General features: G+C 38.3%; 1 protein-coding gene across 2 annotated transcripts; it reads right to left on the reverse strand.

Moving 5' to 3' along the window:
* Window positions 1–752: 752 nt before the first annotated feature.
* On the reverse strand, window positions 753–13,638 carry LOC109414997 (beta-alanine transporter). Of its 2 annotated transcripts, none has more exons than XM_019688866.3 (8): window positions 13,453–13,638; window positions 2,759–2,854; window positions 2,489–2,693; window positions 2,165–2,423; window positions 1,843–2,092; window positions 1,407–1,783; window positions 1,032–1,210; window positions 753–963 (listed from the first exon to the last, which is right to left on the reverse strand). In XM_019688866.3, the coding sequence occupies exons 1-8, from the start codon at window positions 13,566–13,568 to the stop codon at window positions 784–786; spliced, it is 1,662 nt and encodes a 553-aa protein (XP_019544411.3). In that variant the 5' UTR covers window positions 13,569–13,638; the 3' UTR covers window positions 753–783. The 2 variants fall into 2 exon arrangements, with proteins under 2 accessions (XP_019544411.3, XP_019544412.3); XM_019688867.3 differs by having other exon boundaries at window positions 2,759–2,837; window positions 13,453–13,609.
* Window positions 13,639–17,231: the final 3,593 nt, after the last annotated feature.

Genomic DNA, 17,231 nt, shown 5'->3' on the forward strand with positions numbered 1-17,231 from the left:
AGATCAAACCATGAAATTGTGTTTGTTTGCCCTCATAGGTCTCACTTGCCCCAGATGCTGAAATGCACTGGGGCAAGTGAGAGTGGTTAACTAAAGGTAATATGAAAATAAATTACAGCTTTTTCGCTTAAAATAATTTGCAAGCACTCCAAATATTATCCTGAAACCGAAAAAGTTTTACTTTATTTGTTATTCTATTTTTAAACGACGAATGTAGTAGAGTACGTTAATCTCACTTAGTGAATTGAAAATTACATATGATCGGGCTCTTTATGGTGAGAACAATAACAATTTTTGAATTCAAAGTATCCGTTGGTGTGATACCTATGTTTTCTATGAAGAATGTTTGCCTTAAAACTAAAAAAATAAAAAAAAATATATAGCTGTAGGTCTCACTTGCCCCGGATTCTCACTTGCCCCGGGGTACCTTACTTAATAACTTTTTTACTAAATTGCTATGCTAAGTTTGGTAAAAATTGGCGGGGTGACCCCAAACTTTTGATCGGGGTGTATATATTATAATTTTCTCTGTGTTATAACCCTATGCTAAAAATATTTAAATCCTTACACAGCTTTCGAGAGATTTTTTTCTAGCTTACATGTCTGTTCTCTGTGGTTGAAGTAGATAGTAGGTCGATCCAGAAATTGAACCCAGAGGAATTTCTACATAAGAAACCGCATAAGTGGCAGTCATCTAGAAAAGTTTTGTGGATGTCATCAAAATTACAAAATTTAAAAGAAACATAAAGGTATTTTAATTTGGTGAAACCATTGCTAAATCTTTCATTTATTTATTCTCCTGCAAGCTTTTCGGAATGGATTATTCAGTACTGTACGTTCCCCATCGTTCAAAGTTTGCGGTAAACTAACTCCTTTCGTCTCCGGCAGTAAAAGACTTGCGCACCCTCCACTAATGAGTAATACTCCCATTATGATTAGCGGAAAAACAGTCATCTCACTTCCCTGAAATGCCACAACATAGTTTTAGAGAAACATTCATGTATTTTCCATATCCATATTCCAGATTTTACCGTATAGTTAATCAAAGGAATCACAATAGGCCCAATCATTCCAATCACTGAACTAAAGCTCATTCCCAGTCCACGCACAACTGTTGGATACAACTCAGAAGCAGCTAGTGGCAAAATCACAAACGCTGATGATATACCCATTTTTCCTATACAATACAACGCAAGAGTTATGGTACGATCTGAAAAAGACGATTAACAATTGTGTTCTTGAACTTTATTTTTTCATGCATTTATGCTATTTAACGTGAAACATATAAAAATTCAATTTGAATTTTGCCTACAAACATTAGAGGCACAAATCTGACGAACAAGGATGAGAATGTAATTGCTCAGTAAAAAAAAATCCAGATTCAAAGTGAACCAAACGTTACTTACCGGTTTGTGAAGCGTACGTAAAAAGACATGCTATTCCTCCAACTATCATCGAAATGCACAAAATCCACCTTCTTCCGAAATAATGAATACTAGGCCACAGTACAATGTAGGTAGGAAGCTCCACTAAACCAGCCAGAAAAAAATTGAAAATTTCATCGCCACCTAGGGCAGGGGCATAGTAGCTCAAACCTACATAGACACTTGTGTTAGTAAACCATATGAATGTTATAATAATTGTCTTTCGGGCCATTTGGCGACCAGCAAACAGATCTCTTATGCCATAATTATATGCCAATTTGTCACTCACATCTGTAGATACACTGAATTTAGATTTTAGAGTGTGTTCATAATTTGAGGGAATAGACATCCCATTTAATCTGAAAGTAGCAATATTAAAAATAAATAATCCATAGATTCTACGTAAAACTAATATTACTTTGCCATAGTCACCATTACTTGTGCGGCATCTTTGAATCTATTTCTAGTCACTAACCATCGCGGCGATTCAGGAATGAAGCAATAAAAAGCAAACAATAGCAGCAGCGGAAGTGATACAGCTAAAGACAGTGATCTCCAATCTCGAAATAGATACACTACACCAGCGAGTAATATAAGACCTATCGAGTACGCTATATTAGAAACAATGGTACAAAAATCACGTTTACTGGGCTCTACAAGTTCGATAGCTATAATAGAAAAGAAAAAAATCAAATACACCCAACACTAAAAAACTAAAGCCGGCGAACAATTCTACTTACCTAAAACGTAAGGACTTGAAAGAATGGCAGGTACTGTTAAACCAACAATGAACCGAGTTATCAACCAAAGTTCAAAGTTCCATGTGAGTACGCCAGACGCACATGCAGTTACCTCTATGAACAAATATATGAAAAAAGAAGTCTTACGACCCCAATAATCTTGCATATATCCGAATATGAGGTTTCCTATTAGTCCTCCTACTCCGAACACTATTAGAGCAGTTGTCGGATAAAAATCTTTTTCACATACTAGATTCCACTATTAAAGAAAAAAAAAACAATCAAAGTTTGGTGAACATTTTGAATAAAAGCTGCACTTATTACCTCTGTAACAACTGTAGATTTAAACACTGAAGTATCGTAGTTCCACCCGTAGAGGCAACCGGTAATGTTTCCTGGCGGAAATGTTTCTTTTAGCAATGTAATGCTATTTTCAGCGTTTATCACGTCAGCTACTTGCGAATAATTTCTGGAGTACATACTGCACATTGTAAGTTGAGATCGGCCTTCTTTATATTCTACGGGAATACTGTCACAAATAATAAAATAGAATTAATGCTACGTGATTCTGGTGTAAGGTCATACATACACTACCTTAATTCCTTTGCAAGCTTGGAGGCCCACGGTTGAACTTTTTCAAAGTCAGGTATTCTGCACCAATGATTTGGAATTGCTGCAATGAACAATTGACTGTAGGAGATTTTCATTATCATACAGGTTAAGTTGTATACTAGAGGATGTAGAATTTCATAATAAATGATGATCTGGCACATATTTTCGACTTGCATTTTGGAAATCTAACAGAAAAGATATATTATCACGGTAAAAAATCTGCACGCTAAGGTAAACGGATTCACACTTGAATTCGCACTACTTTCCTTCAATATCAATATCAATATCAATATTCAATATCGAGGGCCTGCCTCTGCTGCGATGTCCTGCTGGGTTGCAATCTAACGCATGCTTGTGTTGGAATATTTGGGCCAGTCTAATATATGTTGCAATGTTTATCATCATATCATTAGGTAAGAGGCGAATGAACCTAGGTTTAAAACCTCTATAATAAAAAAAAAAAAATATCATTAGGCCCTGCGCCGACCCTGCCTAATGTATGTATGCTTGTTATTGTTCATGCATTGTACATTGTTGCACTTATGACACACAGGTGATACAAGAATCACTGTACAATGGACTACCCGCTTTGCGCGCAGCCACAGTTGATCAGCAGGAGTAAATCAATTTAATTTTGTATGGCGAAATGCATCTAAACTTGAATTACTTGAAATACAAACCTTTTCCCGAAAAAATATTTGGTAGGCTTAATAGTGGTCACCATTGTGCACAACCACTACCAAATATTTTTTCGAATAATGTGTTCCACTTTGAAGAATTTGCCTTTAGATGGTATTCGCCATACAATATTTTTGCGATTTACTTTTAGCGATTTTTCGCGCATAGAAACTAGCGCCACATTGGTCGATGCGGAGAGTAGGAAAACAGCCGATGTAGTTAATTCATTGCGCTTGAAATGAGTGTTATACTGAAAATTGTCTCAGTTCAAGTCAGTCTTGTTAAAATTTTCTTGACACTGCGTACCGTTGTACAGGAATCACACTCGTATCACATGTGTGTCCGGGGTATAACAGGTAATGAGCCCAGTGTGGTGAAGAAACCGGAAAAGTTCTCGGAACAGTCGGGAAGTGCAAAATCATCCCGCGGATGATTGCTTCTGTGTGGTACCGGTCGGTGGGGGAGTAAAATTAATTACTTTTTTATTACATCGATTCGGCTTGTGTTCCATCAGCTGCTGTGTGGAAGAACAGCTGACAGTGACCGGGACAGACTCAGTGAGAAAAAGTGGTTGGCAAAATTGTTATTTCCCGTTTGGTTGGAGCGGCGCCTAGAACGAGTTGGAAAGTGCCGGTGAGACTTTGTGGTGCACCATTTTGTCCCGCTGCCGAGAAGAAAAGAAGACTGCTTTATGAAAGTTCCATTTTGACCCGCGAATCGGGGAAATGGACTACCCGCTTTGCGCGCAGCCACAGTTGATCAGCAGGAGTAAATCAATTTAATTTTGTATGGCGAAATGCATCTAAACTTGAATTACTTGAAATACAAAGCTTTTCCCGAAAAAATATTTGGTAGGGTTAATAGTGATCACCATTATGCACAACCACTACCAAATATTTTTTCGAATAATGTATTCCACTTCTTTAAATTTGCCTTTAGATGCTATTCGCCATACAATATTTTTGCGATTTACTTTTAGCGATTTTTCGTGCATAGAAGCTAGCGCCACATTGGTCGATGCGGAGAGTAGGAAAACAGCCGATGTAGGTAATTAATTGTTGTCGTAGCCGTGGTGGTGATCGATTGTAAAACGAACATTTTGTGACGGAGTCTGTGTGTACCGCCGTCGGGTACGTTCGCGTGTATTGTTGGCTGTACCTTCGTGCGTACAGTGTGCGCCAACAGAAAAGTTACAATTTCGAGATGGCAGAAAAAGTTTTTATTTCCCGCCTGTATAATAAAAAATACCAGACTTGGAAGGTGAAAATGGAGATGCTGTTAAGGTGACTTGGTGCGTCACAGAATTTTCATAGGAATCATTTACTTTTCAATTTTCAATGAGTGTTTGCTTCGCGCTTTTGAAGTAATAAAAAACGGGCAATTCTGCAGCCACGCTCGAGCCACATGACCAGTGACCGAGAGTTCTTTGTGGAGATCGACGAGCACTTGAAGGTCGATGTGAACTTGGCGGACGGCTCCGTGATCAGATCCGCCGGTGTTGGAACTCCTGAAGTGCGTCGATGGAGACGGAAGGATGAACACCGTGACAGTGAAGAATGTGCTGTATATCCCAGAATTGGATTGCGGACTGCTCTCGGTCCTGGAGCAGGCACAGAAGGGACTGAGAGTGAACTTTGTGGAGTCGAAGTGCCAGGTAATGAATGCCAGCGGAAGAGTGGAAGCCGTCGCGGAGCTAAGTGGTGAGCTGTATGCCCTGAAGATAGCTGGAGGAGCGGAGATCGGCAACCGCCGGAAGAATGCAGCTGGGCATCGTGTTGAGGAGGAGTTCCAAGAAGAAGATTTTTATGATTGTTATGACGAGGGACTCCAATGCTAAGTGTTAAGGACTTTGTGATTCTTTGTGGTAATACTTGACGAAGCAGAAGTATTCGGTGCAGAAGGATGAGCTTTATGTAGGCTGTGTTGTCCAATGTGAACTTTTTGAAAACTTTGTGAAATAGTAACCTTTGTGAACGAACTTTGTGATTGTGATGACCAACATCGAGGAAGGTTAAGGCAAACCTACAGCATGCAAGGTTCAAGCAAACCTACAGCATGCAAGAGGGGCATCAGGCGTACTTTTGCTTAGGTTTGCCAAAGAAGACCTCGACCTGGCGTTAGTACAGGAACCGTGGGTCAACAATCATAGGGTGATAGGCCTTACTACACCAAAATGTAAGTTACTCTATGATGATAGCCATCCTTCTCCAAGGACAGCTATCTTAGTAAATGGAAGGATTAATTTTACTCCCATTACAGAATTTATCAAACGAGACATCGTAGCCATCAGGGTGGAGGTTCCAACAACCAGGGGTAAGTCTATCGTTAATATAGCATCAGCTTACTTTCCTGGTGATGGAGAAGAAGCTCCGACGTCCTCAATCTGCGAATTTGTCACCAGCTGCAGACAACAAAACCAGCAATTTATTATCTGCTGCGATGCCAACGCTCACCACACTGTATGGGGAAGCAGTGACATCAACAAACGAGGTGAGTCCCTTTTAGAATTTATTTCTGCTAATAACATTGATATATGTAACAGAGGGGACAAACCAACATATGTTAACTCAAGGCGACATGAAGTACTTGATTTAACACTTTGTAGCCAAATTCTAACAGATAGAATTACCTCTTGGGAAGTATCTGACGAGGTATCTCTCTCAGATCATAAGCATATCACCTTCTCAATAGAGAGGGGAGAGACCGTGAGGGAATGGACTACAGGAGTAAATCAATTTAATTTTGTATGGCGAAATGCATCTAAACTTGAATTACTTGAAATACAAAGCTTTTCCAGAAAAAATATTTGGTAGGCTTAATAGTGGTCACCATTGTGCACAACCACTACCAAATTTTTTTTCGGTGGTTGATTTTAAGTTTATAATAGACCATTCCCGTCAATTTTTTTTATGTGCTCTACGGCTTTCCGACAATTTATTGAGCAAACTTTCCCAAAGAACCCATATGTTTTGAAGACCCTAACTATTGAAAAACGATGAAAAACCTGCGAAGTAGCACTTTAGCCCTACAGTCTCCTAAATTTTATTTCACCCCAATTTCCGTCGTGCCCCTCTCTCCTCTATGGGTCGACAGCAGCGACGTGGTGAGTTTCTGATTAACGAACTGTCAGAAGCTTGTTTTGTTTTTATTTGATTTGACAACCGGTCAAATCTGTACAAATCGGTTCCGAGAATTCGTTTGCGGAACGAAAAACGTTTTTTGCACCAGTAGACCGACCGTAGTACAGGTTCAATTTTGAGAAGTGAAGTCGGTGATGACTCTGGCCTAGTTCCGGTGTTTGATACAGCCAGTTCAGTGTGTCAAAGAGCACTGTAGCAGCAGCAGTTTTTTCCCGATTTCCCCAGGTTTCGGAAACCATCGGAAGCAAAATTGGAGTTTCGTTATTAAAATCGGAGGAGTAACCCACAGGATGGAAAACAGCAGCGGAAGAAGTAAATATACTGGGCTGTGATGGAGTTAACAGCAGTTCTATACGATGCCACAAGTGACCCTGGCGAAAACATCAAGTCATCGGAACATAAATTCCAGCGAACGAAATGAAGTATTCTGCTTCGGAAGTGATTAAGCGATCTCCAGGTGGAATCGGAATTTGTAGTGCTAGTACTGTCGAGCTGAACACTGGATGCTGCAGGGGTAATTTCTTAAGGTTAGGGAATCATGCTATTTTCGGGAGCTTTGTTTTGGTGTCATCGCAGGTTTTCTTAAACGAATTAAATTCAAAAATTTTCCTTGAACTTTCCTCAATTTATACATCTAAGTTGATGGACAGAACAAAACTCCCGAAAATACCAACGATACGATACGTAATACGAACGAAGAGTCAAACGTTTGTTTTGGTTTTCTTACAGACGAAGTGAATGTAAAACGTGCAGAATATCGATGGTCCCAGCAGTGTCAACGAATCGGTGGCTAACACGTCTCGCAGGTTTCTGCCGAAGAAGCCTTTTTCACAGCGGCGGACGGGAAGCAACTTCGATAATAACGTGGGAGAAATTTGCATCTATCCGGCGAAATACCAATTCAGGAAGTACAACTTGATAGTAAATGCGACGTTGTTCTGAAGCACATTACGGAATTTTGCCCCAGAAAAAAAAAAATGCAAACTCGGTGTCGCCGTTGACCCCTGGTCCGGCATCGGTGTGTGTGTTCCGACCAGTTCAATGTTTAATCGAAGTAGCAGGGGAAGCCAGAAGTTTTAACTTCTCACAATTCGCACGGATTACAAAAGCTAGCGGAAGCTTCAGTGCAGCAACTTTCTCAGTCCTCGTACCTGGGGGAGTAATCTATTTGAAACACCTAAAATGACGGGAAAGCAGCACAGTAGTGTTAACAGGTGTTCTACACGGTCACTGAAGCTTCTGGCGACGAAGTGTGTGTGGTGGTGGTCTTTGACAAAACTAACAAAGCACGCTTACGCGAAAGTGATCAAGGCGAACTTCAGGATGTTTGTGTCTCCGAACTGAATCCTGTAGGATGCTGTGGTGTTGAGCCTTTTTGCACATCGAAATTCGATTGGAAAATTGACTTTACGCAATATGTGTGATGAAGTAAGGGGTGGGGTGGGGGGGGGGGGGGGGGAGGGAATGCTATGGTAGTGAGTAGTGATTATTGGAAGTTAGGAAGCTTTATACTGGGTGGCGTGTTTTCTAACATCTATTGAATTCAAAAATTCCTGTTGATGAAAAAAACATGTAGAAATGCCAAAATAAAATAGAAACAAACATTGAAAACATGCTTTTTAATTTGAGTTGCTGCATGTCCCTAAGAATTTTTCCATGGCGTAGTGTAATAGCTATAGCGAGACACTTCCGCGGGTCAGTTGAAAATAAGTGTGTTTCAGAAGTTCTCTGGGAATTTTCGTCCAACTTTTACGCCAGAATATCCATAGGTGCTCTTTTTGCGAATAGTGTGACGTGATTTAAGTTCTAGCAACGGCTTAGATAATCCGAAAGTTTCTTAATGCTTCATTCTCATGCTCATGCAAACACAAACCACATGGTTTATGGAGAAATCCAACACGTATTTCTCGTTTTACACCTGTCCCTACTTTTCCTGTTGTTTTTTCTCAACAACATGTCGAAGAACTATAGTACAGTATACACGAATGCAAAAGTGAAGGAACAATTTGAATCCATTGATCCGTTCCCGATCCAAATCGTGACATGCAAACGCCATAGCATTTTTATTTAACAAATCAGGTTACTTCTGTTAATTATACTACTTTTACTAAAACTTTTAATCCAAATGGTTATCTCCCAGTCTGTAGCTCAAAAAATTTAAGCAAAACCTAAATACCGTAACTGAGGTCAAATTGATCTTCGGATCGAAATCAGTTGATTTTTTTTTCTGTTAGATTAAGCAATGCTAATAAGCAATGTAATAAGCATACTTGAAAGTATCGTACATTTGAAATCAGACACTATATTTAGTTAATAAACAGATTATTCCGTGAAACATGATTATATTTTTGGATGATTTTTCGGTGTAGCCCAATGGAAAACAACTAGAACCAGAGGGATTTGTTTCCCGGAATGAAAAAAAAAATCCCAGGATTCGGTATTTTTGTTATTATTGTATTTGATATCCTAACATTTCCCGGGATCCCAGGAAACCTTCAAATTAAATTCTCATCTCCTTCCAAGTTAAGCAATCTAAGATCCTTAACGTTGAACTTTTCGTCATTGAAATCATCGTCATCATCAAACATTTGAAAGCAGTTTTTTCGTTCAAAACAAAAGCTTTTGCTATGAAAATATATTCACTGTACTCCACATGAGGAATATAATGCAGTGAATATATTTTCATGACCCTTGTTTTGGTTTACAGCGAGAAAACTGCTTTTTATTTTTCGAAAAATGATGACGGATGCTTGAGCCAACGATTTAGTCACATTAGAACGATCAAAGTGTTTGGCAGAACTTGTAAAATACTTGATGATGAAATTTCAAGAGTAGAAATTTAGGCATGTAAGACATGAAAAAGTTCTAAATTAAATTCCAATAGAAGTAGTCATATTTTTCAACTTATTTCTTAAGGTATTCGTCATTCATAGAGAAAACGAAATATGACCAAACAGAATTTTAGGGAAAATTTTTACATAAACCGTAAGGTATCGTCGTTGGGGGTAACAATGGGTCAGAGAGGCGAGATTGGCATTATCTGAAATATCTAATTAAATATTGTAAAAATCAAATCAAAAATTATTTGGTGTCATCGTAGTGGTGTCGTGGTGTCAGCAGTTCCTGTCGAAAAATTAGGTTTCTAAAACAATAATTAACCTAGGTTAACCTAGTTAATTTTTGAAAAATCGTCGATAAAAGCTTGAAAATAAGCTATTTTTAAAATGTCACTTTTAAGGCTCGATGAAACAGCATACTTTTAGGTGCATTGATACTTTTTGGAATCTCAAACTCATAGCCATCATATAATAAATTATTGGTAAGTAGTATCAACTTTGACCAGAACTTTATTAACTTGTTTTGTTGTCAATGCGGAACAAATTCGGTTCCCTTGACTCATTCTCACCCCCTCGAGGGGGTAACAGTGGGTCAATTTTCATACACTTGTAGTTTTAAGGAAAATTGACAAACTCCAAATATTGTTTAATAATTTATGCATGCAGTACCAAAAATCATATTCCAGTGATCAAAGGACTTTTTCATGCAAATAAGCAATACTTTTTGAACAATGAATGTGGAAGTATGCATTTTTGACCCATTTGTTGGAAGTTAGGTAGCGTTGAGCGCTCGGATAGCGTCGAACCTTCAGGTACGAGTTTGGAGTGTTGGAGCGAGGTAGATTTGTTGGCGTAGGTATGTTGTTATTGAAGAAGATTGAACAATGGACTACCCGCTTTGCGCGCAGCCACAGTTGATCAGCAGGAGTAAATCAATTTAATTTTGTATGGCGAAATGCATCTAAACTTGAATTACTTGAAATACAAAGCTTTTCCCGAAAAAATATTTGGTAGGCTTAATAGTGGTCACCATTGTGCACAACCACTACCAAATATTTTTTCGAACAATGGGTTTCACTTTGAAGAATTTGCCTTTAGATGGTATTCGCCATACAATATTTTTGCGATTTACTTTTAGCGATTTTTCGCGCATAGAAGCTGGCGCCACATTGGTCGATGCGGAGAGTAGGAAAACAGCCGATGTAGTTAATTCATTGTATATACCTGGAATGAATAAAGAGTGTAGCGGTTGCTGATTGAGGTATCAGTCGGCAGCCGTCTAGTTTGATGGAAGATGTCTCGCGTTCTTTTTATTTATTATTAAGAAACAGACATCGATGGAGCTAGCCTCGCTATGGCCTGCGTGGCCATGGTGGACTAGCTCCAACACCATTCTCATCCCCAACAACGGTAGCTCGTGTCATGAGCATATTTTTCAACGCAAAATTCTGAGCAGATTTCTGAACCCTATGCACCCATGTAAGACTTTGTTAAAGCACAAATTGTGGTTAAAATACAAAAAATAACTATGCAATGTTGCAAGTAACTCCGTTCAACAATACTAACATATACAGAACGTCGAGACTTCTACCTGTTCTGTCTGTTCGGGCTTTATTTCCAGTAACCCCTCCGTTAAGGCTTCGCGTATTTTGGCTTGTACCCACTGGAGTTAATGGAATGAATCCCTTCGAAATTTTTATCACCACCACCTCATTGTTATCGCTGCTGTTTGTGATCCGATCGATACAGGCCAGCCCCCATCACGCGTTCTTATTGTTCTTGCATATTTGTGATCGGCCTTTGAACACGCTTCGGATCGAGCTTGGAACAGCGTACTTTCCTCACTGATGATCAAGCTTGATTCCACATCGTAAGGCTGCTCGATTTTTACAATATGTTACGCACTTTCTGCAGGCACATTTTCTGATTACATGGTTCCGGTGTCAACATTTTCTGGAGCCCGGACATCTTGATCTTGAAGAATGGCGTAGAAATGCGATCGACAATTTACCTGAAAAAATATCGGTTTAAACTGGAACGATCAATCTCGATCCATTTGCGTCTCTAAGTCGCAAGCTCGCTTTTTTTTACTAGTTCTAGCGGGCCCGCGAGAGGCTGGTGCGCCGCGAAAACAGAGTTGGGAAAGCGCGGGTCTATTATCTTCTTCCCCGTGTAAGGTAGCAACATAGTACATTCGCGTATTCAAAACAAACGATTTCCAGGACTTTCGATGCAGGAACCACTGGCGTACGATTCGTCTAGCGTGAGCATTACGTTGATCTCCTTCTGGCCTGTTTGACATCCATCCAACATTCGTGGCGCCACATCCTTTAGGGGCCTGGTCCGTGCTGGATTACTTCCGTAAAGTCGTAGTCGAGGTCGTAGCGGTTTTACTCAAAAGTTTTATTCCAGACATCCATCAGGATTACGTGAGAGGCGGTTGCCATAATTTGGTCCAGTTTTGTTGCTGTTTCCCCGTCGTTCCTTCCGATCTCATCATTTCAATCTGCTGGTTGATAAGCTGGTAGGATCCGTGGACGTGGAAATTACCTTCCCCGTCGGATATCTTTCCGGTAATGATTGTACACCGCCGCAATGCAGGTCTTCCACAATCCAGTCGACGGTTGTGAAGATTACTTTCAGGAATCTCTGAGACGTGTTCCCGGCCAATTCGTTTGGAACCCATATTGAAGCGATTGAATGTGCTGGCCGTTCTGGAACTGATTGAATCCGGCAGTTTGACATTTCAGAACATAAACAAACTTTATAGAATAGGGCTCCCATGGTGCACCTCATTTTCTGAGTGGTGAAGAAAAAGTTCACCATTGTTAGGGTAACCAAAAACTACTTCGCATGGGGGTTTTAATTTCAAAATGTGGTGAAATTCCCGGTTTTTGAAAATTTGTAAGAAAATCAGGAGTGCATATAAAAAAAATCTGAAAACGTCAATAATCATCAAAAACATGTATCTTTCGAAGAAAAATATAAAAAAGGGGGGTTAGGTCAGACGGGAATGGTCTATTGAACAATATAATCTTCATCAACAGCATTTGTTTGCGTATTCCATGGAAAGCGATTGAAGATTCAAATCAAAATGATGTTTTGAATCGAATAGTTTTTCAGAATCCAAATATTCTGGCAAACTTTTGAAGGATTAACAAAGTCATACCGACTGAAAAGGGACATCATTTGTTCTTTTTCAGTGTATGTGACGATTCGTTGACCCTTTTTAAGCAACAAAACTTTCTGGTAAATTACGGTTTTCAGAAGGTTTCTGTTAATGCTCCCTCACATAAAACTGATTCTCGTTCTCAGAAAGGCGCGTTTTGTTCTACTGCAGTAGAAAAAGGCACGTCTTTATAGAGTATGAGAGTTGATTATTAATCATTTTCAGTATCCCTTCGGGGGTGCAGAAATAAATTGTACTGTTGTTAGGATTTAACCCGAATTTCATCTTTGAATATTCTGGTTGAATCTTTCATACGCGTTTTTATTTATTCTAACAAGTAATTAGATCGTTTTAGACAAAAAATACAATTTAAGAGAAAAATGCAACAAAAAATCACTTTTCCCATATTAAATTCCATACAAATTTCAGTCGCAATGCAGAATACGGGGACGCAACCAATCGCTCCCAAATTTTGCACAGTTGTTTTGGACGCTAAAAGGAATCGAAGAAGCTTTGTTCCAAAAAATCGACTTTGTTGACCCAGTCTTATACTTATAGACATTCTAAGTCTTTAAGACATATTTATAAATTGGCTTGCCACGAAAATTTAGTGTTTTTTAAAGAAAATAACTATATATGTATCACTAGTTTTACGAGGAGAAAAAAAAGTGTATATGAATCTGATTTCTTTCTGGATTTTTTATTGAATTTATTACATAAGCTGAAATTCTATTATTTATACATTCGATATTTTAAGGGATGTGAACTATACAAATATTAACTATATTTTTAATTTTGATGAGGTATGACTATGAGAACGACAGCTATCTGCTATAATACAATAGAGCTTACCTGTACGCATGAAATGCACATGGTATTACAGCAGGCAAAAGTAAAACACAAATCACAAGCTTTTGGTATAATCCAAATCCTCCCACTTCTGGAAGCACTGAATCAAAATCCATCATACCGCTTGGGAACTGTTGTCGTTCGAAACTATTCTGCAGAGAGACTGAGCACACGACCGATGTCGACCCTCGCGGTAAGTGAAACAAAATGTACCTGATTATAACCCATTATTCAATGAACAAATTGATTAGGGGTTTTGAATAATGACTTCAAATGCCACATTGCTATTACAAAAACCACAGTGGGAAGAACTAAGACTATTTGCGTTGAAACGATCATTGTTTTTTTCTACCATTCCTACCACCCACAGTTGATCAGCAGGAGTAACTTCATTTCAATGTTTTTTTCCTAAACCTTAATTAATTACCTGCATCGGCTGTTTTCCTACTCTCCGCATCGACCAATGTGGCGCTAGCTTCTATGCGCGAAAAACCGCTAAAAGTAAATCGCAAAAATATTGTATGGCGAATAGCATCTAAAGGCACATTTCTCGAAGGGGAATACATTATTCGAAAAAATATTTGGTAGTGGTTGTGCACAATGGACACCACTATTATGCCTACCAAATATTTTTGTAGGAAGAGCTTTCTATTTCAAGTAATTCAAGTTTAGATGCTTTTCGCCATACAAAATTAAATGGATTTACTCCTGCTGATCAACTGTGGCTGCGCGTCAAGCGGGTAGTCCATTGAAAAAAAAAATCATAATCTTTGCCATTTCGCTTAAGTTCCATGTTTCATTTTGTAACGCTTCGAAGTTTTTGTTTCTTTTAGGCAAAATAAAGTTTCGAATTCAGTTAGATAACTTTGTTGTATTATTTGAAAATTTTCAACTTATTTATTTTTATTTCTTATTTTAGTTTTATTTGCAGCTTTTGACACTTTTATCTTTTCAAGTAGATAAGAATTAAGTTCATTGATCTTGTCTTTGAGTTTGTACATTTGTGAAGATCGTTCGTGTATGATTTGAGTCCTGACTATTTTATGTAACGATGCGTGTAACGTAGATAACTAGTTTTTTGTATGACGCAAAATGTTCTGCGCCGCCATGAGAATGGACTATCCGCTTGGCGCACACCCACAGTTGATCCCAAGTAACATTTTAAGTTTTAAAATGTTCTATAAGCAGTTTTCATGACAAATTTTATAAAACTGCTAATAAAGTTAACTATTCCATTACAACCTTCTGACAACCGCTATAAGAACGCCTTTCGACCAAGTGGACCACACTTATTGAGGTTTTCAAAGAAACATTATGAACAACAATAAGAACGCAACAAAACCAACATGGTGTTCATTTTTGTTCGAACAACTTTGACGTTCAGTATTCATTAAATGGACTACCCGCTTGGCGCACACCCACAGTTGATCAACAGGAGTAAATCCATTTTATTTTGTATGGTGAAAAGCATCTAAACTTGAATTACTTGAAATAGAAAGCTTTTATTGAAAAAAATATTTGGTAGGCTTAATAGTAGTCACCATTGTGCACAACCACTACCAAATATTTTTTCGAATAATGTATTCCACTTCGATAAATTTGCCTTTAGATGCTATTCGTCATACAATATTTTTGCGATTTACTTTTAGCACAGAGAACAGACATCCAGGCTAGAACAAATTTCATCCAGAAAGTTGTGTAAGGATTTGAATCTTCACTTGAGTGAGGTTGCAAACCAATACACGATGACCACACTAACGCCGCCAAACACCATATTGCCACAGTCAGTGGTGAATGGACTACCCGCTTTGCGCGCAGCCACAGTTGATCAGCAGGAGTAAATTAATTTAATTTTGTATGGCGAAATGCATCTAAACTTGAATTACTTGAAATGCAAAGCTTTTCCCGAAAAAATATTTGGTAGGCTTAATAGTGGTCACCATTGTGCACAACCACTACCAAATATATTTTCGAATAATGTGTTCCACTTTGAAAAATTTACCTTTAGATGGTATTCGCCATACAATATTTTTGCGATTTACTTTTAGCGATTTTTCGCGCATAGAAGCTAGCGCCACATGGGTCGATGCGGAGAGTAGGAAAACAGCCGATGTAGTTAATTCATTGAAACATTTCAAGTGGTGAATAAAATTAGTATGGGAAATTAATCGATTGCAGCGCCACGCTCTTGCCACTTGTGTTGCCGATTTGAAAAGACCGTTAAATTCCTTACACAGTTTCAGAACTGGAGTTGGATGTCTTTTCTCTGTGCATTTAGCGATTTTTCTCGCATAGAAGCTAGCGCCACATTGGTCGATGCGGAGAGTAGGAAAACAGCCGATGTAGTTAATTCATTGTACAAGAAAAGGTAAACAAACTAGCGTTCTCATCGAAACCATCATGGAATCGATGTTCCACGATAATGAATTAACTACATCGGCTGTTTTCCTACTCTCCAAATGGACCAATGTGGCGCTCCCAAGTAACACAACTTGTTATATAATAGTTTAAAATTCACTTTTAATACTTATTCAGAAGTATTTTTCTTGTTATATTTACTTAATACCGAACACCTATATAATCAAAACAGCGCAAAAAATGGCGGCTTATAAAACATCATACAAGTTATATAAGATGTATTCTAATACACTTATATTACATCTGCAGTACATTCAATTCAATTGTTGCTTATAATTAAATTATTCGTCAACAATAAAAACTTGAAAAAATCGATTATAAACCAATATTTCTTATTGATTCTAAATATGCTGCCTTCAAGTGAAATAGCTTACAGAATACATTTATACTACATATCATATGCATATGTTCAGACTACGTTGATTCTATGTGATATAACCTATTTTCATACAAACCAATGAAAGGAATCAAAACAAAGCGTAGAAGCTGACAGAGTAGAAAACCAAAAATCAAAACAAAGTGTGTTTATAAATAAAATTATTTTTAGCTGGAAAAATAATTTGTATGTTATGCATGCAACTCAAGATGCAATGGCTTTTCATAAACTATTCAGATATCAAATTCTGAAATGGGGTTCACACAGTGGTGATAGTGAAGTTATACATGCGGTTCAAGATTTATGATGAAACCTCTATTTTTACTCGCCAATAAATCAAGCGCCACTGGATTAAGTTGGAAACGTTATACGGATCAAACAAATAATACTGCTTTCGGATATAGATTTAAAATCCACTAGAGAAAAGCAATATGGTCGATTTCTCGAAAGAGTTACAGTACAGTTCAAAATGTTACAGACAAATAGCTTCTATAGCTTCTATGCGCGAAAAATCGCTAAAAGTAAATCGCAAAAATATTGTATGGCGAATAGCATCTAAAGGCAAATTTATCGAAGTGGAATACATTATTCGAAAAAATATTTGGTAGTGGTTGTGCACAATGGTGACTGCCATTAAGCCTACCAAATATTTTTTCAGGAAAAGCTTTCTATTTCAAGTAATTCAAGTTTAGATGCTTTTCACCATACAAAATAAAATGGATTTACTCCTGCTGATCAACTGTGGCTGCGCGCAAAGCGGGTAGTCCATTAACTACATCGGCTGTTTTCCTACTCTCCGCATCGACCAATGTGGCGCTTGCTTCTATGCGCGAAAAATCGCTTAAAGTAAATCGCAAAAATATTGTAAGGCGAACACCATCTAAAGGCAAATTCTTCAAAGTGGAGCACATTATTCGAAAAAATATTTGGTAGTGGTTGTGCACAATGGCGACTACTATTAAGCCTGCCAAATATTTTTTCGGGAAAA

This window comes from Aedes albopictus, chromosome 2, assembly GCF_035046485.1.
Source record: "Aedes albopictus strain Foshan chromosome 2, AalbF5, whole genome shotgun sequence".
In the NCBI taxonomy this organism is placed as follows: domain Eukaryota; kingdom Metazoa; phylum Arthropoda; class Insecta; order Diptera; family Culicidae; genus Aedes; species Aedes albopictus.